Here is a 24457-nt window from a genome sequence, read left to right as displayed (position 1 = left end):
ATTAACCAACGCAATTGCAAAATTGATTGCAATGGACTGTACGCCACTTTCGATGGTCGAGGACAGGGGGTTAACAGAAGCATTACAGATTGCGTCCTCCGACACAACGTATATGACACAATCCAGAAGCACAATTGTGTCTAAATTTCAGCAGCTATACGCCAGAAAAGACTGCTATTGCTGATGTATTGGCGAAGGTTGAATATATTGCCCTGACGGGATCAGGGTGGTTGTTTTTGTCGTTCAACAGCAATTTTCTTGTGAAATAAGTTATTACATTATTATTAAATCATTTAATTTTGACCATATGGCCTTAGCAATAAACAAGCCAATTGTTTAGTACCCTTCTTTTTTTTTTACTTTCTTAAAACGTATCGGTTCAGGTACTGGCACCGGTTTAAAAAAGTAACGCTTTAGCACCGATATCGGAAAAAAAAAACGATACCCAAACCTAATCTTAAATGAACCACACTCAGGAAATTGTTGTTTTCAAATTCAATGACTTTTCCAGATTTTTCATGACCGTACGAACCCTGTTTATTTATGCACCTTGTAAAAAATGGGCCTCCCAGCCCACGTCCACACAGGATGGTGGCGACAAGGACACACTGAGAATGGGTGGTGATGGGGTGAAGACACAGATTTGCGGTGAAAATATAGATTTATTTACAGTGCTATAAAATACGTCATCCAGCACTCTGCCAACAACAAAAAAAAACTTCCAAAACAAACAAAAATGAACCACTGGGTTTCTCAATTTAACTAGCACAGAGGGCAGAAAAACCCTTGCTTTAAATAAGGCCCTTCAATTACGCTAATTACAAAGCCTGTAATTAATTAGATGAAAAATGTTTAATCGCTTCCCTAATATAAATATAAATATATTCAAGACACATGGGATGATCTATGGAGGATATATTTATTCATAATCCAAATTGAAAGTCCAAAGAGAAAACGAAGCAAGATCAAATTAACAATATTATTATTTTACTACGCTACAAGGAAAAATCATACCATAATTGAATTTAAAAAAGAAAAAGGAAACTGAAAAGCAAAGTTGAAATGTAAAATGATTTATCTTTTGAATTTTACATTTCGATTTAACATTTGGCTTTTCCCATTTTGATTTAAAGTGATGGTTCGGAGTAATTTCACCCTAGGGTCCTTTGCACCATGACCTTGAGTCAAACAACCCCCCAAAAGCTTTATTCACCTGGGTCGAACATTGGGAGGGTTAGCGTTATCAGCTGAATAGTTTAGTGTAGGCGCTAATGGATCCAAGAGTGTATCTTGTACATTACCCCACTAATAATGCCCGAAATGATACCAAACTCATACACTAGTACAAATAGGTTTTGTACTCATAAAACCATGGATTGGAAAGTTTGTAAGTACACCAGGAGTTTATTTAATTAACACTTGCCTGCTGGCTTCTGCTCTCTGCTGCTACTGATACCGGCAGTAAGACGAGTGTTTAGGGACGTCTACAAATTACATCACCGAAAAGAGATACAACAAAAATATTTATTAATTTAATGATTAAATAAGGTAGTGTCTCCAAACTTACCTCAATTAGGGGTGCACCGATCCGATATTTGGATCGGGTATCGGCCCCGATATTGACAAAATAGTTTTTTTTTTTTTTTACTCCGTCGCAGCACTGGGACCTCTGTTAACTGCGTACCTTTCTCACTCATGGTAGTAACTTCATAACACAACAATTAATAACCCACAACTAACTCACTTTAAAAGGATAAAACACCAAAGCATATAACAATTTGAGACTTAAACAGTTTCTAAAACTAATAATTTTACATTTACAAATGTACACCGCCCAACGGCATCTGGGTAACATTACAGCTGCTAGCCTAGCTAGCCAGGTAGCATAACAGTCTGTTAAGCTGCGAGAGGCTCCGGTCGGTACTGCACATTCAGGAACCGAGAAGAAAGTTAGCTAGAGGATGAAGAAAGACCGGAGATACACCAGGACAACGTGTGCTCAAGAGAGTTGTTCCCAAGTTTTTTGTTTCTAACAAATCGGACATAATTTAGCCACTGTTGTTGCCCGTTGCTCTAACGTTACTCGGCCGTGCTAACGTTAAAGACATGTCACTTCAAGCATGCAGCGGAGCAACATTATGAACGCAATCCACCTCCGGTCCCGCTACAGACCGTTGAGAAAGACGGGTTCAGAGCAATGACTAAAACTCTGGATTTAAGATGTCTCGCCTCACTGAAATACGTCCGCCAACCTGCTAACGTTATTCAAACAGCGAAGGAGGCTGACGGCGGAGCTCCTTTCAGTCACCCCCTACAACCACACTACAACAACCTAACTTACCTGTGGCCAAGGTAGTGTTTATACAACTAGCTTACAACTATTTTGTTTTGAAAGGGAAACAATGTTAAAGTTATTTGTATGTGTATTAATTTGATTTGAGTTTATTTTACTACTTTGCAGTTTGTACAATACAAATAGTTTAGCTTCTGTAACTGTTTCATGGATTCTCCTTCATATAAGTTATTGTATAATGTCGTGGAGCCAAACCCTTTAGTAATAAAAGCTTTTAGTAAACATGATGACATTAACATGTTTTTGAGATATTCTATGTACTCCTGACAGTAGAATAAGCCATTATAAACCTATATAAAGGTGGCCCATTACTGATGGCCCATTATTATTTATTTAAATTTATTTTAAGAAGTTTTGATTACATTATATTTTCGATTTGAATGCACAGTTGTTTTTTAAATAACAAATAAATAAGAATTCAATACATTACATCTATGTTATTTTGTCTTAGTTAGGAAAGTAATGTTTAGTTAGGAAGGTCTGGTGCCTTTAGTCTCTTCCATATGGTGGAAGGAAGGTATAAGGTGGAAGGTATACAGTTTATTATTAATTTAGTATCGGATCGGTATAGGGTATCGACAGATACACAAAGCCCTGGTATCGGTATCGGGACTGAAAAAGTCGGATCGGTGCATCCCTAACCTCAATTATAACTTGTCTCCTGCTAGTTGTACTATAGCACTTTTTCAAAAATAAGTTCAATTAATAAATATTTTTGTTGTATCTCTTTTCGGTGTTCGTCTTACTGCCGGTAGCAGTAGCAGCAGAGAGCAGAAGCCAGCAGTGTTATTTAAATAAACTCCTGGTGTACTTACAAACTTTCCAATCCATTGTTTTTTGAGTACATAACCTATATTTGTACTAGTGTAAAGGACCCTAGGGTGAAATTACTCCGAACCATCATTTTAACATTTGGCTTTTCCACTGACAGATGTCAAAAGTGGAGGCGTGGCCCAAAGGCTGGTGGGAGGGTCTGAAACGAAAGGGGTGCAAAGGCACCTTATGGACAGCTGGGGGAGCGGACTGCTGGGAAGCACTGTTGAGGAGCATCTGGCTGCAGCTTCGCTACCAGGCAGGCTTGGCCTCTTGTTTCACATTAGATGATAGAAACTGATGATGTAGGCTAAACACAAATTACATTTCATTTAACAACAGTGAAGTTTTCATGTAGTTACTGTAATTGAGCCCGTGTTAGTGAGGACTAGATTAGGACTGTATTTAAAGCAGATTCTGGTTTCCAACTTAGCCCCAGGTGTGTCTGTTTAAAACACGGACAGAGACAACTTCTCTCTTTTGATGTTTTATTTAATTAAGCAACAGTACAAACAGATCCGCCCTCAAGGGGCCCAATAATTGAGTTAGATATGTTTTGACCTATAACTCAATGAAAGTAAATGGGAAATTTGCTATTGCAATTCACTACAGACCTTGCATCTCACATGTTGCAATGTTTCCTGACATTTGCCTCTCTGACGTCGCACTTTTGGTTCCGCTTTCTTTCTGTCAGAGGCAACTTGCTCCAGGGGGGACTCACGCCGGGGAGGCTTGGACCCCATCAATAACTGCTTGCAGTTCTAGTTTACAATTGAAATCCCCTCCCAAGAGTATGATCCCTTCTCCTTTATCTGCCACAAGAGCTGCATCAGTCTGTGGGCAGTCTTCATTCAGTGCATACACATTTAGAACTGTTATCTTTACACTTCCAATTGTTCCAATCAACATGACATATTGGCCCTTGTCATCTTGGACAGTGGTTTCATTGTTATAATGTACAGATCTACTAAATAGGATAGCCACCACTCTTCTTTTCTTCTTTCTACATGCTGCACTATAGACTTAGACTTCTCTTTATTGATCCTTTTGGTTTGACTCCCGCAAGGAAATTAGATTTCCAGCAGCAGATTTTAGCAGCTTACAAAACACTCTTTAAATAAAGAAGTATAAAAAAATACAGTATAGAAAAAAATACAGTATAAGAATAACAAACTTTTAGCTAAATATTTTTACAAAAAGTAAACCGACAGTAAACAACAATAAACTACAGATAAAGATAGATATATAGATATGTAGGACTTTGTATGGTATTGTGTTATTATACAGTTAATAAATAAATGACATTTAGCATAAATTAGCAGTTAAGAGCAGTTAGAGTGTCCAGGTATGTATGTGAGTAGATTATTAATTTATTGCACAGTGAATGAGTGAGTGGCTACCACTCCTTCCCTTCCTTCCTGTTCTGTTCGTTCTGTCCTCTTTACCCTATTTCCTCCTCCCCCCGAGTGAGGAGTTGTAGAGTATGATGGCATGAGGGACAAAGGAGTTCTTGAGTCTGTTGGTCCTACACTTGGGAAGGAGCAGCCTTCCACTGAACAGGTTCCTCTGGTTGCTGATGACGGTGTGTAGGGTGTGGCTGGCATTGTCAGTAATGTCCAGCAGTTTGTCCAGTGTCCTCCTCTCTGCCACTGTCACCAGTGAGTCCAGCTTCATGCTGACCACAGAGCCGGCCCGCCTGATCAGTTTATCCAGTCTGGAGGTGTCCTTCTTGGATATGCTGCCCCCCCCAGCACACCACAGTGTAGAAGAGGACGCTGGTAACCACAGACTGGTAAAACATCAACAGCAGTTTGAAAGACCACAGTCTCCTCAGGAAGTACAACCTGCTTTGTGTCTTTCTGTACAGGTGGCTGGTGTGTGTTGTCCAGTCCAGTTTATTATCCAGCCACAGCCCGAGGTATTTGTATGATTGCACAGCCTCCACCTCAGCTCCTTCTAGCAGGACTGGTCACAGTCTTGGTCTGGACCTCCAAAAGTCAATGAGCTGTAGGCAGTTAGTGTGACACCAGAGAGCAAAATCCCCCACCAGACTCCGATACTCCTCCTCTCTGTCACCCCTGATACACCCAACGATGGCTGTGTCATTGGCGTACTTCTGTATGTGACACAGCTCCGAGTTGTAACAGAAGTCCGAGGTGTACAGGGTGAAGAGAAGAGGAGCCAGCACTGTGACCTGGGGGGCTCCAGTGCTGCTTACCACAGTGTCAGACGTGGTGTCCTTCAGCCTGACGTACTGTGGCCTGTCAGTGAGGTAATCCTTGATCCAGTCTACCAGATAGGGCCTCGCTGGGCCTGTTCTTCTTGGGAACCGGAACGATGCAGGATATCTTCCAGAGGGTGGGCACTCTCCCTAGCTGTAGGCTAAGGTTGAAGATCTGTTGTAGTGGTTCAGCCAGTTCTGCAGTGCAGGTCTTTAGTAGTCTCGGACACACTTTATCCGGGCCTGATGCTTTCCTGGGCCGGAGCTTCTTCAGCTGTCCTCTGACCTGGTCTGTGGTGATGTGAGGCAGGGATTGTGTTGAGGTGGGGGAGGAGGGGGTGATTGTGGTGTCAGAGGGGGAGGTGTGTAGAGGGAAGAAGGAGAGATGGCTGCGGTGAGGGTGGGGGTGGGGGGGACAAGAACAAGGGCTGGTTAAACCTTGAAGATATAGACTTTGTCTATCCATTCACGTCTTAGTTTTAAATGTTCAATTTCAGTTAGATGTGTTTCCTGAATTAAAGCTATAGAACATTGTAATTTATTTAGCTGCCCAAGATTTATTTTCCTTTTAATTGGGTTGTTGATTCCTCATACATTATAACTGTAGTTATGGCCGTCTTGGTTCTCTTTACGGAGTTTCCTTAGGTCTTCTAGTAACGTTAAGTCTGTGTCGAACTGACACGTTACTGGTGGTCCTTATGCAAGCATGGGTCGTTGTGCTCCGTTTGTCCTCCTTTTCTTTAGAGGTATCTTGTTTACCTTTGAGTATTCTGTCTTGAAGTCATTCTGCAGGGGAGTTGTTTCTTGCGTTTAGGGTCTAATAACAATATTTGTCATTTATTTTTCTGCGTTGCACGACGGAGCCATGTCTCTATGCTGCCACTTCGTTCATGAGGTCACCGGAAGACTCAGTGCTGTCATTATTTAACCTATTGAGTACACCTGTGCTTTTCTTGATTCCTTAGTGTAAAACATGAGCAGGTCCACCAAAATTCCAAATTTTACTGTGAACCTTACTGCATTGTAATAACATGTCTGCTGGTAGCTAGTCTATAGCGATTTAATTACCAAGCCGTTTATACAGAGTAGAAAAGCAAAACAGAAACTAATAAACATTAATGAAATGAAACATTCTTTATATATTATTTCAACAATATTCAGCTTGGCTCCTTTTGTAGCATTGCTACCGAACTCAATAAATTGTCCAGGCCAATTAGGTCAGGATTAGGCTAGTTTATCACAGGGATTTTCAAAGTCTGAAACTGTGGGCCCCCACTTAGACAAAATAAAAACAACTAACCTGAACTACAGATTCCATGATGCTTTAGTGGATGTAAACGAGAAGGATAATATCACTGTCGATTTAGTGAGTTAAGCTGTGAGTTAAAACGTAAGCCCTGTTAGCTGCTCCTGGTTGCAGTGTGCCCATAGATGTGAAGATGACTATCAGAGGATTACTTTGATACTGAAGAAAACTTAAAAATTGAGCTGTGCATCACAGTCTCTGCAACTGCTGACTGTGTTGATAAGAGGCCCGACTATGAAATCTGGCAACACAGGCATATACCTAGGGCTTTTTTACCACAGTGAAGAAACGTATCTCGCGGTATGGTGGTTACCCGCAACCCCCTTACGAGAGTAACGCAAGTTAAAACAAGAATGGCAGGGTGCCTTAAGTGAGTGACATCAGTGCCTATGTGGTCGAGCAAGGAGAGAGCGAGCGGTAACAGAGAGTAGTGTATGAGTGCCGCTGTGAGGAAAAGGGAGAGGTAAAAAAGATAGCAAAGATTATGTTAAGCAAGTTAAAAGTGAACAACAAAACAACAAGCTTGAGCTTCTAAAAACACGGTGGCTTTATCTGTTGTCAATACTGCTGGATAAGTGAATGGCGTTAACCCCGAAAAAACAATGGCTTAAACCTTTCAAAATTCAAGATTCAAAAAGCTTTATTGTCTAATATGTTGCCATGTTAGAACATTTTCTTTTGATTGAAGGCAGAGTGTGTGTGATGTATGAGTAGCATGAGTTTTGTATATGTATTGCATTGGGAATGAAGGATTTGTAATTACTTTTTAGCCAGAGGCACTCTGAACCTTCTTCCTGATGGTAATAGCTAGGGGTGGGCGATATGGACAAAAAATAATATCTCAATATTTTTGGCGATTTTGACGATAACGATAATTAGACGATATCCTTTAAAAATGTGTTTTTAAAAGTCTGAGTTACTTAATCACTGATGATAATGGGCACAATGTTGAATGAAAACATTTATTTTCTTTAAAATGTAAGTATTCAAGTAAAAACAATTCAAAGACATAAAATACTAATTGAACTAGTGTAGGAACATTGAACTCTGAGTCAACATTCAGTTGTACACCTCTGCTGTAATGTAAATTGTGCAGCTTACAAGCAAGATGAAATCATAATAATAAACAAAGGGCTCTGTTCTGTAACATATTGCACACAACCATGTCCTTATTGGAAGCAGTCCTGGAGCTGGGATAGGGCAGTGTCAGGCCAGGTTTTGATAGTCCTACTTGGCTGTATAGTCCTTCTGACCAGGATTTATGCTGGGATGCATTCATTATGCACAAAAATGCAGTCCTCCGCCTCTGGTCTTGCCGGAGTTCTTGTCTTGATCCTGCCGGTAGCTAGTTTGGCCTGCTAGATGCCGACAACAATCCCCGGAGCGCCCGGTCTGGCTGTGTCCTCCGGGATGAGCTGCCTGGAAGTCTCTCGTAATGGCTGTGTTGTATCGTAGTCCTATATTGATTAGTTCATTAGGCTGTACTACCGACAGGAGAGCTAGTAGCCGCTGCACAATCGCGTGCCGCCATCTTTGTTGACATTAGTGAATGTTACACATTCACTAATGTCAACAAAGATGGCGTTCCAATGCGTGTTTTGAAGTGTTTTTTTCTAAGTAATTTAAATACTCGATAATGCCAATTTGCACATCGTTAACACAACAATGACGATATTATCGTAGACGATATATATTGCCCACCCCTAGTAATAGCTCAAAGCTTCGGTGGAGGGGGTGGGAGGCATCCTGGATGATGAAGTTGGATTTCCTTTCCACTAAATGGAGAATAGGACAGGTGACAACACACAGCCCTGAGGAACTCCGGTGTTTAAAATAGTGTTGGTGGACTTAAACCCATTTACCCTCACATGCTGCGGTCTGTCCTTTAAAAACTCCTTAATCCAGAGTTGGGTTGAATTGCAGATGTTGGAGGCGGTGCAGAAGAGTGTTGATGTTCACTGTATTGAATGCAGATGCGAAATCCATAAATAAGATCCTGACAAAGGAGTTGGGATGAACAATAAGTTACAGGAGTGAGAAACACGGCATTGTGAGCTAACGTTATGTACAAAGTAACATTAGTACAGTGACAGGCTGCGGCTGGAAATTGGAAGAAGGATGGGAAATAGTTTTAACATGACTTTAAAATCATCATCCATGGGCGCCCGGATAGCTTTGTTGGTAGAGCGGGCGCCTATATATAGAGGTTTAATGTTCGACGCAGCGGGCCCGGGTTTGACTCCGGCCTGCGGCCTTTTGCTGCATGTCATTCCCCCGCTCTCTCCCCTTTCATGTCTTCAAGTGTCCTTTCAAAAATAAAGGCCGAAAATGCCCCCCCAAAAAAGATTAATCATCCACCGAGCCAAAATGCTTACGTTATCAATAGTTAGCTTGTACTGATTTCCTAACTGCGTCGCGAGTTATAGGAGCTCAGCTGGGAGCGTCATGGAGACAGCTAAAGTTCATGTTAGCTGCCCTACAACTGTCAGAGTTAGCTTCAACTTCATATTAGAGATGCACCAATAGACCGGCCGTTGACTGGAATTGGCCATGACCGGCGACCGGAAGGTCAGTCTGACATATGCTGATTTCATGCCGGTTAATGCTACAATTAACTGACAACATAAGTTATGAGTTGCAGTTCTCAAGGACGCACGCACACACGGACAGCACAGTCTTTTTTTGTTGTGTGTCACGCTATTCTCGCACATGTAGGGAATTAACCTGCAACATGTCAGCTGTTTGGAAATTCTTCAGCGTGTGTGCAGAAGATAACAAGTTTGTAATATGCAACACCTGCAAGAAAAAAGTAGGGCATGGAGGGATGACACCAAAAACCCAAATCACATTTTTTTAGTTGGATATTGGATGTGAAAAGAAGGAAATGGTTCTAACATTGCACTTTAGATGTGTATGAATTTCCCACACCTGGAGTCTCATTTATAAAACTGTGCTTACGATCCTTACTATAAGTGTACGTACGCCCAAAAGCTCAAAATGGCGTACGCCCAAAAAAAAGTCAGATTTATAAAACCGTGTAGGCACACCTGTAAGCAATGTTCCCTTTATAAATCAGAGATTAACCTACAAATGTGTGTACGTGGATCAGCCTCTTATCACGCCCTGTACACGCCCATTTTTAACCATAAATAGTCGATGCAAAGCACCTTGTGAATGCTAATCAGTGTATGAATGACACTGGCAGTTACACCGTATCATGATGACTGGCAGAGAAAAAGCAAAAACTTCTCAGACGTTCAGGAATTGCTGCAAATTTAATTATAATTTCGGCCAGTTCTTGCACAGTGTAGGGAACCCTGATCTATAACTATGTATTAATAATACGTCCAAAATGGCAGACATTACGGCACTCTGGGACAGCTTTGATATACCAGACGTATATAATAAGAGTTAACAGAACTATATATTATATCCAAACAAGGCTTAGCGATTAAGTTGAAGATTATATATAATATTTATTTAAAAAACACTTAGCTGTCTGCCATTTCCCTCTGGAAACAGCCGGTTTCCCCCAGAAGTGGCGAGGTCCTGTATTTGGACCGGGAAGGCATGGTTCCAGTGCATTGCCCTCTACTGGACCCAATTCAGTACATAGATCCAAGAGCTCAGCTTTAGAAAATCTAAATCAGCATATTAGCCAGTCATCGTCATGGTCCCTGAAGTCTCTTTTTCTCCTGATTCTTCAATTAGCGTAGTCCTCCTGCAGTGCCAGATGGGCCATCATGCAGCATTACGCACGGGGGTCACCGCAGTATTTATATGTTTACAACAATTTGTGATTGTTAACACCTTGCCAACACAGCATCAACTAGTGGTATCCCCCACCCGGAGATACAATTTGAAGACGAAATAAAGTGTAATAGGCAAACACACTTTTCTTCATGCAGGTTTTGTCACAAACAGTATTAAAGTTCGGACTGATAACGAGGACATTAAGGGTAACAATTGCACCAGAGCTTAACGTCTGTATTTCCAGACTTTGACATTTGATGATATATGCACAGTTTTAAAGACAGATATTTAGTTATTTACACGGTGTTCTGCAGTTATCTAATGGTAGGGTATTTGATGATATCCTGCATTCCATACAGTCGGGCCATCCCCTCCTCCTGAACTCGGTAGTGGACAATGTGACGGCGAGACAGCGCCGATTAAATATTAAGAACACATTTTTATTTAAGATTTGAAGCTGGATTTCATCTTCATGGTAACGTGGATGATATGGAGTGAAAGAGTAATCTTATTCCCATTTACTCTCCACAGTCTGACTTCAGTTCACCACCTCACCATCTGCGTCGCCAATTCCTATTTTGTCTCCAAAATGTGCATACGCATGGGTCAGAGTTTGCGTGGAGGACAGCACATTCTCCCGTCAGGTTTGTTTTTTTATAAATCACAACCTTTGCGTGGGAAGTGGCATACGCACATTTTCAGCCCCGTTTTGTGCGTACGCCAAGTTTATACATGAGACCCCAGGAGTAATTTATATAGTTCTATTTTATAGTGATCCATTATCTATTCAAAAAATGTTCTATGTTCTGTCCAAAATGAAATCGGAATCGGCTAAAATTGGTATCAGCTGGCCTAACTCAAAGAAAATCGGAATCGGCCTAGAAAGTTGTAATCGGTGCACCTCTACTTCATGTATTACCTTCTTACAGCTGTCTTCTCAGTAACACGACAATCTGCAAGAAACCGGTTGCTTTTAAATCACTAAAATAGTGGCAGCACCCTTTGACTTACTTATCAATGCTGTTAGCATCGTGGCTAACACTAATGTTACTTAGTTTATGACAAATCGTTTCAGCTGTGATTTCTAACATGATGTCATTGTGTTAACAGAGCACCTGTTAGATAATGTTTCGTTACAGAGTTCTCTGTTGATTTGTGTTTGTCGCTGTGTGCTTGCGGTGGAAAATAATGTAAACAGAGAGCGGTGTGCCAATGCGATCAAGGCCAGGCTAATGTTGGAAGTTCCTCTAGTGGACAGAACATGTAACAACAACCACATGCTTATAATTGCATTGACAATGCAAAAGCCTGAGTAGTGTAGTTCATATTTATAACAGGCTGCATATGAGCATTAAATATTCAAATATTTAAAAAAATAACAAATGAAATTCGAATGGTATTATAGAGGATGACTAACAGCTCTATAAGCTATAAACAGAAGGAAACTCTGCTAGCTGCTAGGCTAATGTGCAATGGTAAACACTGCAGTGTGACCTCAGCTGAGAACAAATGTCTATTCCTTCCCTACCGTGTATTATATTAAACATTACTTGTAGAAATAATTTATAACAATCTGTCACACACACAAAAGCAATCCCTTGCACTACTGATCCAGTTGCGCAAAGCTGAAGTGACGAGCAACTTAAGTTTTTTTCTCCATAATCTCTTGAATATAGGATAGAAGACAGTCAATGAGGATAACTACACAACACTTTTTACAACACGCTTTGATTATATTTCATATCACACGACATCTGTTCTCCTGTAAATTTCACAGACAAAAAGTAAAAAAATAAATAAAAATAAATGCGGTGATGCGGTTATCTTCACAGCCCTACATGCACCGGTCTCTTTCACCTCATGCAGTTAATAGTGTTGTCATGTTACCAAAATTATGACTTACAATACCCTGCCTAAAACATCAGGAAAATTAATAAATAAAAATAAATGACAGAACATGGAATTTAAAATTCACATTAACACATTAATCCTATACAGTACAATGTGCAGTGGAATTCATTGTGTACCGGTTCCAGATCAATCAAAACAATAACGATAAAATCCATAAAAACAGTAATATACAACACAATAGAGTAAGAGAATAGAAAATGAGGTGGTTCAAAAATTGCGGGAACTTGCAAAAATTGCGGGAACTTGCAAAAACTGCGGTTTGGTGAAAAAGAGAGAAAAAAAGTGATTCACCCAACACCCTGCTTTTCGATGATGATCACGTAGGGCTGCACAATTAATCAAATTTTAATCACAATTTTGACTTCCCACGATCAAATTTGCGTGATCGAGCGATATTTAAAATGCGTCATTCCGTTCGTAGAACGCTCCTTATCAAAGTTTTTGCAAAGCCAATCTAGCGCTCCATAAACCACTGTCTGATCACGTACCTCCGTGAGCCAGTCAGAGTTGTTCCCTGCACCGCGCAGCTTAGTTTCTAGATGTAGACAGTCACAGAAGACAGAGTAACGTGAGGAAAATTCCACAACAGGTAGCAGTCGGTCATCATAAGCCGGTCACGAGGTTTACCAGTTTACCAGTAAATGCAACATTTTGTCCCATCTGTCCGGTAGACAGCGGTTGTTAAGGCACCGGTGCCGTATTAGCACTGGGTCTCGGACCGGACACCCCCATCCCCCCCAAATAAAAACTCTTTGGATCTATACGATTCATATGGATGACATTTTCCCATTCAAAACGGAGATTTTTGCCAAAAAGCAACTAGTTTGCAGGTATGAATGAAAAAGAATTAACTTTAGATAGCCTTAATCTTATATGATTTAACAGGAGTTAGGAGGAGACTGTTGAGATTTATTAACATGCAACTTTTTGTATGGGTCATAGTATAGTATTATGGTTATGTTGTTAATACATAAAATATTTGGGCTCCATGAAATCTGGTATTTTATCGGCTGAACCATAATATTTGATAAACCAACCAGATTAAATTGACAAAGTAAATCATGGCTGCACTTCATCTGTATCATCTTTTAGTCTGATTTGTTTAATAGGTAAATGGTTATTTCTTTTAAAATGATCTGTTAATGTTATGCCGCCACATCCTGCACCACCCACCACCACAAGTACATTTTCAACCTGTGGGGAACACTGATAAGTTGTTCTCGAGAATGCTTCGAACGTACAAGCAACCCAACAACGCTGCAAGCGGCAATACTGGAAACCAAGCATTTTATAACTGCATTTTGTGTCTGTGTTTGTGAGAATATACAAAATAAAGTTGTGGAAAAAACCCACTGTGAACCAAGCAATCAGCCCGATCCAAACAGGCACATGCTCCAAAGGGCACTGCACTAGTTAGACTAAAAAAGTTAAGAGCTTGAGATCCCTCATTAACCCCTCAAGTGCCCCCATAAGGGCGAGTTTCTCAGGGAATCGATTACCCAAGCCAAAACCGGTACATTTGGTCGGTAATTAGAGCTGCACCACAACGCAGAAAGTCTAGAATGTCAGATTTTTTTGTCTTTTTTCGCCTAATGTGACATGTTCTATGACGTGTACCTTGACGTTGACCAATAGGAAGAGAGAATGCTTGCCCCAAGAGAGAGTGCTCTCTGGCGCACATATGCAAACATTGCGAAAAGAAAGAGACGCTACTGCTGCTGCAAGGAGGAGGAAAGATACACACAGTGCCCATATTGGCTTTTTTTTCATGGCAGAGATCGCCCCGCTTCCCAGCACTGCAGTGGTCTAGCCACAAGCAGTTATCAGTTTCTTTTCACTGAACACTGACAAGCAAATAACACAGTCTACACCCTCCTACAACCGCGATGGCTGCACCTGATTGGACGAACGCTACATGTGGGGCTCCCGAATTTCAAAACCGACCATAATGGCGTCTCATTTGGAAAATTATATATCTATCTTATTTTACAAAAATACTTCACCAAAATGTGTTTCTGAAAACATTTTATGTGAGAAATAGCCTATGCAGTTGCTGAATCGGTCAGTTTAAAAGATTTTTGTGAGTTTTTGAGAGGCTGCCGCTTCTCCAAAGCAACCTATGAACGTGTGATCTCGATGACAGCACACGATAATCGGTCTGGGGGCTGGTCGGTGTCATACTTGTAGTGTTGCCATCTCCCGTCCAAGACAGAGCAAGAATTTTTGGCACTGTGTCTGTCTAGTCTGACATAGTGACTGTCGTGAAAGAGAAAGAAATCCTGTAGTCTGATCTCGGCATAAGGAGGCATGCCTCAGTTTAAAGACCTCTGGCTTAACCCTTTAATCAACATTTTTATGTTAACATGACTACAAACCCACAGATAATTCTCGCGGCTCGGCTGTCCTGCCTCCTGCTTGGCTGACATGCTTTTGTGTTGATAGCGTTTTGCTTCGGTAGCTCGATGCGGTTGTCACATTTTTTTATTACAGTGGCTAATTATCCACTTTTTATTTAAACCTAACGTAGCAATCATAGCGATCTCCTTTCAGCGACTTTCCCGCTAATTCCACACCATATTGTGCTGTAATGGATTTCAAATTCACTCGTCACTCGTGCTGATTAGCAGGCGGCTCAGTGGGTGGACTTACCACTCCACCAGAAATAAACAGGGGGGCGTCGATTCTAGATATTATAGTTCTGATAGTAATTTAGTTGAAATTGCTTTAACAGGGCTTGACATTAACTTTTTGAGGCACTTGTCCTTTGGACAAGTACATTTAAGTTTCATTTGTCCATGCACAAAAGTCACATGTCCGGGTAAAAATTTATCATTTTATTAACTTCTCAAGGATCACTGCAGAGGGGACACTTTGTGGCTTTGGCGTCGCTGTAACCTCGATAAAACCTCCACTCATTAGCATTTTTATAACTTTAAAGCATTAAATCTTCAAAATATACAGCCATGCGATACACCAATTGAAAGCTTAGCCTCTAATGATTAATTTAAGCCCACATACAAAAGCATAAGATGATTTATAGCAGTTACACAACTGTTACAAAGTAACAGAAAATAAAACAATTCAGCCGTAAACTGCGCAGCTGGTTTCTAGAGTCGAGAGTGCATGCATACCTTTTTTCCTTGTCCTTTCAGCAACAAAGTGGTATTTTGCCCAAAACTTGTTTGTTATAAATCCCCAAGAGTCCAAGGAAATGTAATATCCACGCCGTTATATTCCAAAATGATCTGTTTGCCTCACAATGTTGAAGTTTCTGGCCGAATCACAACAGAAAAACGCAAAACAGTTTCTCATTTCCGCACTTCAATCGCCGCTAGCTTCTCTGCCAAGGCTGCTTCATGCTCGATGTGGGTGGCACTGTATTTCCTAGCGTTTAAGGTTTCCATAGATACCTGATATGAGCCAATCCGTTCAGGTTTGCCTGTGATATGGCCAATGAAAGCGGAGGAGCCTCTGACAACATGTCAGGCACCACTAGGGGTGGGAGATATTGACAAAAATGAATATTGATATTTTTTTTCAATATCTCGATATCGATATTCAGACGATATTTTTGAAATCCTTCTAGAAGTTAAAAGAAGCCCTGTTCGGAGGCTATTTCGGTGGTTCTCTTGGGAAAATGTACAAGCAAGATGAAATCATAACAATAAACAAAGGGCTCTGTTCTGTAACATATTGCACACAACCATGTCCTTATTGGAAGCAGTCCTGGAGCTGGGACAGGGCCGGGTCAGACTAGGTTCTGATAGTCCTTCTACTTGGCTCGTTCTGACCGGGATTTATGCTGGGATCAGGAGTTGGATGTGACCTGACTGGCCCAGGTGAGGGAGAGGTGCAGTTCTGTGTGCTTTTTTGATGTTAGAGCATACATGGTCTAGTGTGTTCTTGCCTCTAGTAACACAATCTACATGCTGGGAGAAAGCTGGAGGGGAACAGACTTTAAGGACGCCTTGTTAAAGTCCCTTGTATCCCGTATCCAGGTGATCGCGCTGTAGTTTGTTCACTATGGTTAGCAGTGAACCAAACTTGTGCTAACGTTAGCACCGGGGGCTATGTAGACGGCAGTGTGCTGTTTTCGTAGTAAATAAAATTTACTTAGTCAGTATATTACCAATAGGGCTCCAGGTCAGGTGAGCCGTGCTGGGCAAAGATCCTGCAGTTGGTACTCCATTCATTGTGCACAAAAATGCAGTCCTCCGCCTCTGGTCGTGCCGGAGTTATTTTCTCATTCTGCCGGTAGATAGCTAGCTCGGCGTGCTAGCGCCGACAACAACCTGGAGGGCTCGGTCAGGCTATATCCTCCGGGATGTTATGAGCCGCCTGGAAGGCTCTCGTAACGGCTGTGTTGTATCGTGGTCCTGTATGGATTAGTTCAGTGTGGCTGTACATACTTGTATACATATACACCGACAGGAGAGCCTCTGCACAATCGCGCGCCGCCATCTTTGTTGACATGAGTGAACGTCATAACACACAGGTAAGAACTAGTAGCAGCTTACTCTCGTGCAGGACGATCGTGATTTTGTAAAAAAAATACAGTCAAACAAACCCCTACAGTATTAAAATCGCTACATATGATTGTTTAGAAGGTTATAGTGTGCGTTATTTGTTTTCTCGTTAACTTCCTTCAGCTTTTTTCATGTTTGGGGGGTCGGATTGTACAAATTATGAAATATTCAATATCCCAATTTTGCATATCGTTCAGACAACAATTTGGATATTATCGTCTAAACGATATATCGCCCACCTCTAGGCACCACGTTTACTCGATCGACATTTGCTCGGACCAGTTAGATTTAAATGCTACAAGACCCATCTACCTTTTTAGCAAATGAGCAGACAAGCCGATTGATATGCAGTTTGACCCTGAAATTTTAACCCTGTGTTGGCAGGACCTGTGTCAAAGCAAAGACAGGGCCTATCAGCAGAATATCACACCCTGTGCAATTTGTAATGACTTATTTCTATATATTTATGTATATAGTTATTTCAAGTATGTGTGTGATTGATGTGGGTGTGTTTGTGTATTTGAGAAGTGTTTTATTGTGTACTTCATTGGCTTTTTTCTTTGCACTTTTCAAATTGAAATAATAAAAACGGACAGACATTTCTGTAGAATAAAAACCATATAAAGTAAATTTTTGAGCCTTTTGGCTTTTGGGTTTTTTCTATAGTAAGCTGGGACATGTTGCTATGGCCTGGGTGTATCTGTAGCTTACCAGATGTGTTTACAGTATTTTATTTTAATCATTTTACAGTATGTATGACTTGGACGGAAATAAAAAATCTCCATTCTAGCCTCTGTAACTCTGTGTCAGTAAGGCCTAGAATCACCCTGACACTTGTAACAAAAAATTGAGTGTTACCTTTCCAATGATGTCAGGCACACCCCAGAGTGTGAAAGTATATGGAAGCTGTACCACTTCTAATTTGGGTATGTCGTTTAGACCAAAAAGCATGAAATTTCAGCCGTTTTTTTATCAGGTTATAAAAACATTGTGTTTCGCTAATGCAGAATTCGAACAAACCGTTGAGCATCCAAACACTATCAGCATTAATAAAATTCAGTTGAAACACTAGAAACAAACGTGTCCCAAGAATAGATTTCCCCTTCAACAAGAAAAAAGGATCTCCAGACTCCATAATATAAAGTAATACTTTGCACGCCGGTGTGCAGAAGTAAATATATTGAGATTCTATGTGAATATTTTAAAGTTTGTCAATACTTTCAGATTCCTAGTCAATATTCTGAGTAACTAAGTCAATATATAGACATACTAAATCAATACTTGAGATATTGAGTCAATATGAGATTGTAAGTCAATATTTTAAATGTTCCAGTGTTTCCTCTATGTTGATAGCATAGTGGCGGTGCGCCACAGTAAAATGCTGCATTGCTTACAGAGAATGAGCTGAACAGCGGGCAGAAAATGAATTACCTTACAGTAGGGCTGGGCGATATGGCCTAAAAATATCGATTTTTTTCTCCCTCTACTTAAAACCAATCTGCAGATAAAGAAATTGTTCAAAACAAGTTTTATTTTGTTTTGACTCATACACACACGCACACACGTGGGGCATGTATACCATTATGATTATTCATGCCAATTTTGTGGAAATATAAATTGGTTATTGGTAAAGCGGCCGGTCATTTCGGCGGAGATTACGGATAAGTAGGCTAAGTAATGAAACGACTGGTTAAGAAAATAATTAATGTTAGTCCCTGTCGATGCCATGTTGTTTGTGTATCTCTATGGCAAACGCGCGGGGGGAGGGATGAGCCCGTTCGGAGCTACGGGAGCCCAGAGGGTAGCGTCGGCGGATGTTAAGGAGAAAATCGATTTTTCATTTAAACAAATCCACGTTAACTACACATTTGAGTTAATCGATAAAATCGATTTATTGCCCAGCCCTACCTTACAGTTTTACTCTCATTTTATCCTGTTCTCCTCTTTCCAGCTCACTGATTAAAGGTCCAATGTGTAGGAATTTCTCACATCCACCGTTGAGATCATATATCAACTCTCTAGCACCACGCAGTTCAAAGTACGTATTACAGCTACGGTAGCCTTCACGCTTCAAAAAGCCGGTCTCTTGCTCTTTTCAATATCCTTCTTTTTCTGGGTGAAGAAGAAGACTACTGTTCCCTGAAATTTGGATTTTGAATATGTGTGGTCCTCCATGTTTCCTTCTTCAAACTTGCCAGGGCCAGGAAGCTACGATAACCATTAGCAGCATTAGCAGCACTTCTGAGTTTATCCTGTGACAGCGAAAACACGAAAGGCAGAGCAGTATGTCCTGTATGTCCATTACCGGCTAACTTATTTCAAGATGGCACATGAATATGAAGCGCCTACCCCAGTTCATGCGGATGCAAATGTAACATTTCAAGCCAAAAGGAATACTTGGAATTGATGGTGGTGGTAAATATTCATGGAAAAGGACAAGTTTGTGAACGGGCAACACAGATTTTGATAATGAACAACTAAACATGTTACACACTGGACCTTTAAGTTCCTATTATTTTCTCTGATCAACAAAACTTTAGTGTCTCCTGAATTAATTAATTATGTCTGCCTTTTGTCTAGCCTAGTGTTAAAACAAAGCATTTTACTTTGGTCACTGTGAGTTTGAGCAGACGATATTGGGTCTATGCAAATCTACTCAGATAGTTTTGTAAGTTAATGTCTTCTCCAGTGTTGGGAGTAACGGCGTTTAAGTATAACGGCGTTACTAACGGCGTTATTTTTTCGGTAACGGAGTAATCTAATTAATTACTTTTCCCATCGTTGCAACGCCGTTATAGTTACTGAGAATGTAAAGTGGCGCATTACTACAATTTGGTTGAATGAAGAGCGGGGTGACATCAGCTGCCTGGAGAGAGCAGGGGTGGGGATGATGATGACCCCGTTGCATATGACTGCACGCTCTGACTACAACTAAACACAAGACAGCGACGAGCCAGGGAAATTCAAAGGTAGCGTCCTCAAACTGGAAGTACCGGCACTTCTCGCTCATTGAAATTAAAGACAAGAATGTTTATGTAACATGCACGCTATGCCCAGGAAAAAAAGACTTTATCCACGTCTGCCTCAAGCAACTCGAATCTTATGAAGCACCTCACATCAACACATGCTAATACGACACTTGTTGCTGTTGCACATACCCCAAGCCCAAATGCAGCTAGCATGAGCTCCAGCGAAGGAGACGGAGCTACTCCGTTAAAACAAGCGACGCTCGATTTTTCGGGTCAGCAACAGGTGACCAAGTCCGAGCGCAACACATCAATCAGTTAATATAAACATCTTTGACGTTAAAGATGTTATAGAACGTTATAGTGTTATAGAACATAAAAAATAACATCAGTTACTTTGCTGAGTAACTAATTACTTTTACAATGTGGTAACTGAGTTACTAACTCAATTACTTTTTGGGAGAAGTAATTTGTAACTGTAACTAATTACTTTTTTAAAGTAAGATGACCAACACTGGTCTTCTCAGCTTTTGTTTATTCTGTTGTTTCCTGTAACCTTGTATAAAACCCTGGCTAGAAACTCATTCTGGTCAGAGAGATTCCTACAGCTTCTTGTGAACTTTCTCCACTGCATAGTGAATAAAACTCATCTGAACCAGCCACTGAATTGGACCTGAGAGAAATTTTCTTCCACAAAACACTCAAGCTATGAGGAGTACAGCAGTCAAATCCCTGCTCTCTTCAACCTGGTTTTCAGCAACTGCTGTTTTCAGAGAAGAGGCCCCTGTACTCTGCCTGCTCGGCAGAAAACAGTAGACAGACACAGTTAAAGACCAGCTGGTGAACAAAGTGAAGCATAAAGCAGCTTTAGAGACAGATATTTCCCTCAGGAAATGGCTGAGAAAAAAAAAAAAAAAAAAAGAGAATATTGGACTGACATTCATCAGGTGGACACAACTCCAAAGAACCCCCCCACTTCCCCCAATCCCATAATTCATCATGTTGCTTTGTAACTGCTGGATGTGAAAATAAGCAACTGCTTGTTAACAATTTTACTATACAAACTTTTAAAGGTGATTATATGTCAATGGTGTGTTAACAACCTGTTGAGAGAGAACGGTTTGTTTTGGTAGGCCTACCTGCCACCTAATCCATAAATGCTAACACTAAATAGATCCCAGGCCTGATTTCCGGTCAATTTACAAAATGCAGGCATGATTTAGCTAGACTTGCACATTTATTTGGCATCTGAAAAGCATGTGAGATGTTCATCTATCAATAACCATGTATTTATTACTGTACTTACAACAACAGTAAAGATTTTAGTAAGGTTTGAGTTTGCTTGAGTCTGAAAGGTACTTTGACACTTCGGACATAAAACAGTTATTCTAAAAACACCACCAATGAGCGTCATTAGGTGATTAAACAGATAGCTTTATGGCCTGGTTAGGAAAGCTTAGGCTCTGGCCATTATGGATTCAGTTAGAGAATGTGAGAATGTGCTATTTTAAAAGACGGAAGTAACTTGAGATACTGGGAAGTCTTTTGGCTGGCCAAATATAACTCCAAGCAGCTATCTTGCTATGTGGAACAAGCCTTCTCCACAGTGGCCCACTGAAGACCCTGGAAATAGTACAGGAACAAATCGCCAAAAATGTTTTTTCATAACTTTAATATGTCTAGTTTTTAAAATTGATTAACATGTATTAACATGTTTTACTGGAACATTTGTTTAATTGGTTGATGTTTGGATTCCTCCAAAAACCAAATATAGAGAAAATGTAGGCTTCTCCAAAAGGGTTGTCTGCCTTATCACATGAATCTCTGGAAATAAAATAAAAAAACTTGCTTCATTATTGTTCAATACAGTCACATTTCTTTACAGGAAGCATACTAGCTCATAGGTATCTCCACAGCTTCCTAATAAAACTGAATGTTTAACATTTCTTCCTTACAAACACAATGTTCCAGTGTGTGTGTGTGTGTGTGTGTGTGTGTGTGTGTGTGTAAATGAGGCATTTGAGTTTGTGTGTGGTCACTGGGCATGTACACACAATGTTTTTGCTACACTGTCGTTTCTAAAAATAGACATTAATATGTTCCAACATTGAAAAACATTTACTTGCATTAGAATCCCACACCCACCTCCATCACCGTACGTCTCCACGCCATATCCGTCCTGCAGTCCGTTACTCCAGGTGCCCTCGTACCTGGCCGGTGTATTAAGGCTCTGACGGACTCCATAGCGGCCCTTGAACCCGTGAGTCCACTCTCCCCGGTAAATCCACCTCCCCTTGGTTTCTACGCCGAGTCCGTGACGTTTCCCTTGCGCCCAGTAGCCCTGATACACGTTCCCGCTGGGCCAGGTGTAGACACCGACCACCTCGAAACCGTTGGACCACGAGCCCGAGTACTCGCCCTGGCCCTTGGGCCCGGTGCACACACCCTGGCCGTGGGCTTTGCCATCCTCCCAGCCTCCGCAGTAGGTGCCACCATCGTCAAAGTCGAACCGACCGCCCGTCATTCAGAAACGGAGGGTTAAAGTACTACTCGGTGGCTTATTATGAAGTCCAGAGTGTGTGAGTTGTTATAAAATGCGCGGTAATGATGACAGGGAACCCCGGTGAAAACGCCAGCTCTCAGCAGAGCTGTGAGGGAACGGGGACTGAAGGCGGCTGGGCGCATCAGTGTCGATTACTGAAAACGGGACGTGGGAGGGTGAGAGGCGGCCGCCACGGCTGCCAGTGTCGCTCCACTGCTGAGTGCTGGAAGACTCTCCCACCCTGAAGTGAAGACTGCTAAGATACACGTGATGAAACAGTATGGTCTTCCTGTTTTGGTTTTCATAATAAAAGCCAGCCAAACTAATGTTTTGCAGGTCTGACTGACCGGGGTTTAAAGTTAAAAGTTTGACATTCGTCGGTTTTCGCGGATGTTACATTCAATAGCTCCGTGTCAATACTTCGAATTACCCCAGTTTCAGGGTATGTTGGAGAGCTTATTTACACAGAATTTTCACAGTTTTAGTTAACTCAAAATCACCAAAAATGATGATGCAGTTTAGAGCGCAAATAACTGAATGTCTACAACGGAGCATTAGGGCCACATAGGGGAAAGAAATTAAGATGGAAGATTTATTTATTTATTTTGCATTTCGAGAATAAAGTCGAAATGTCAAGAATTAAGTCGAAATGGCAAGATTAAAGTCAATATGAGGATAATAAAGTTGAACTACCATTCTGAGAATAATGTCGAAATGTTGAGATTAAAGTTGAAATGACAGAATAAATTCAACGCTTTATCACTTAATCACGTTAGAGCGACTGTCCACCATGCAAGCTGCAGGCAACATCAAAGATAGGCTATACATCCTTGGAGTGCTGCGCTGGCCTGAGCCCCACTCCTTCAGGATCAGAGCGTAGGTATATATATGTAAGGAAATAACATAGGCACAGGCTAATTATTGCTAACTAAAATGCTAGTTCACATTAGTAATTAATAGGGGTGAGACAAGACGCTTAATCCACGAGACAAGACACATCACGAGATTGGGTTCATGAGAACGAGACGAGATTTCTCGTCGAGGTGAAAAGTTGTCTCGTGATGTAGCGTGGAATTACTATTGAAGATCCCCCTGCCACTTTTAAATCATTTGTGTGGCAACATTTTGGTTTTCCTGCGGAAATAATAAACGGCGAAAGAGTGACAGACAAGACGAACACAATATGTAAACATTGTAAGAAAAAAATGCCGTATACCGCGGCTAACACGAGCACTATGCAAAAACACTTACAGCACCACCACAGCTCTCTACTAACTAGTTAGTAGTACGGCATTTTTTTTTTACAATGTTTACATATTGCGTTCGTCTTGTCTGTCGCTCTTTTGCCGTTTATTATTTCCGCAGGAAAACCAAAATGTTGCCACACAAATGATTTAAAAGTGGCAGGGGGATCTTCAATAGTAATTCGCTCAATCACGCTGACATCACATCGCCTCACGAGACAACTTTTCACCTCGACGAGAAATCTCGTCACGTTTTAATCTCGCGAGACCTCGTACAACTAGATCTGGTCACACCCCTAGTAATTAAACTTAAAGGGGTGATAGAATGCAAAACCGATTTTACCTTAGTTAGTTGAAAAACAACAGTTTGGAGGGTAAATAGGACATACATAGAACCTCAAAATCCCATTGCCACCTCTTTCCTCTGCAAATCTCAAAATTTGAAAGTGCTGCTGAAAACGGGCGAATCTCAACAAACCTAAAAGTTGACGTTTTGTCACACCCCAAAATGTACATAGGCTACACCACTGATCTGAGATCAGGCGTCTTCTGAATCTATTTGAGATTTTAATTTAAGTATTTCTATTTAAGCTTTTCCATTTCACATTTTGAGTTTCATATTTGATGTTTCTGTCATTCAATAAAAGATTTCAAAGATTTCAGTTTAAGCATTTATATTTAAGCTTTGCATTTTAAATTATCATTTTACATTTCAACTTTTCTTTTTCAGTTTCCTTTTTCTTTTTTAAATTTAATTATGGCATGATTTTTCCTAGTAGCGTAGTAAAATAATAATATTTTTAATTTGATCTCGCTTCATTT

The 24457-nt window shown here is 40.8% G+C and overlaps 1 protein-coding gene across 2 annotated transcripts in view; it reads right to left on the bottom strand.

The window, feature by feature from the left end:
- Positions 1 to 22661, bottom strand: part of LOC114564922 (junctophilin-1) — a 125957-nt gene extending 103296 nt beyond the window's left edge. The window contains exons 1-2 of one of the 2 annotated variants that reach the window (XM_028592602.1): positions 21995 to 22661; positions 21505 to 21673 (exon numbers count right to left, since the gene is read on the bottom strand). In XM_028592602.1, coding sequence (XP_028448403.1) covers positions 21582 to 21673; positions 21995 to 22373 — 471 coding nt within the window. In that variant the 5' untranslated portion in view covers positions 22374 to 22661 and the 3' untranslated portion in view covers positions 21505 to 21581. Of the gene's footprint in view, positions 1 to 21504; positions 21674 to 21994 lie in introns of those variants that run through there. The other variant, XM_028592601.1, reaches the window with a different exon arrangement.
- Between the last annotated feature and the right edge of the window lie 1796 nt (positions 22662 to 24457).

Source organism: Perca flavescens, chromosome 12 (genome assembly GCF_004354835.1).
Source record: "Perca flavescens isolate YP-PL-M2 chromosome 12, PFLA_1.0, whole genome shotgun sequence".
Lineage (NCBI taxonomy): Eukaryota > Metazoa > Chordata > Actinopteri > Perciformes > Percidae > Perca > Perca flavescens.
Note: the sequence above shows the minus strand (reverse complement) of the source record. Positions and strands in the feature narration are given on the sequence as shown.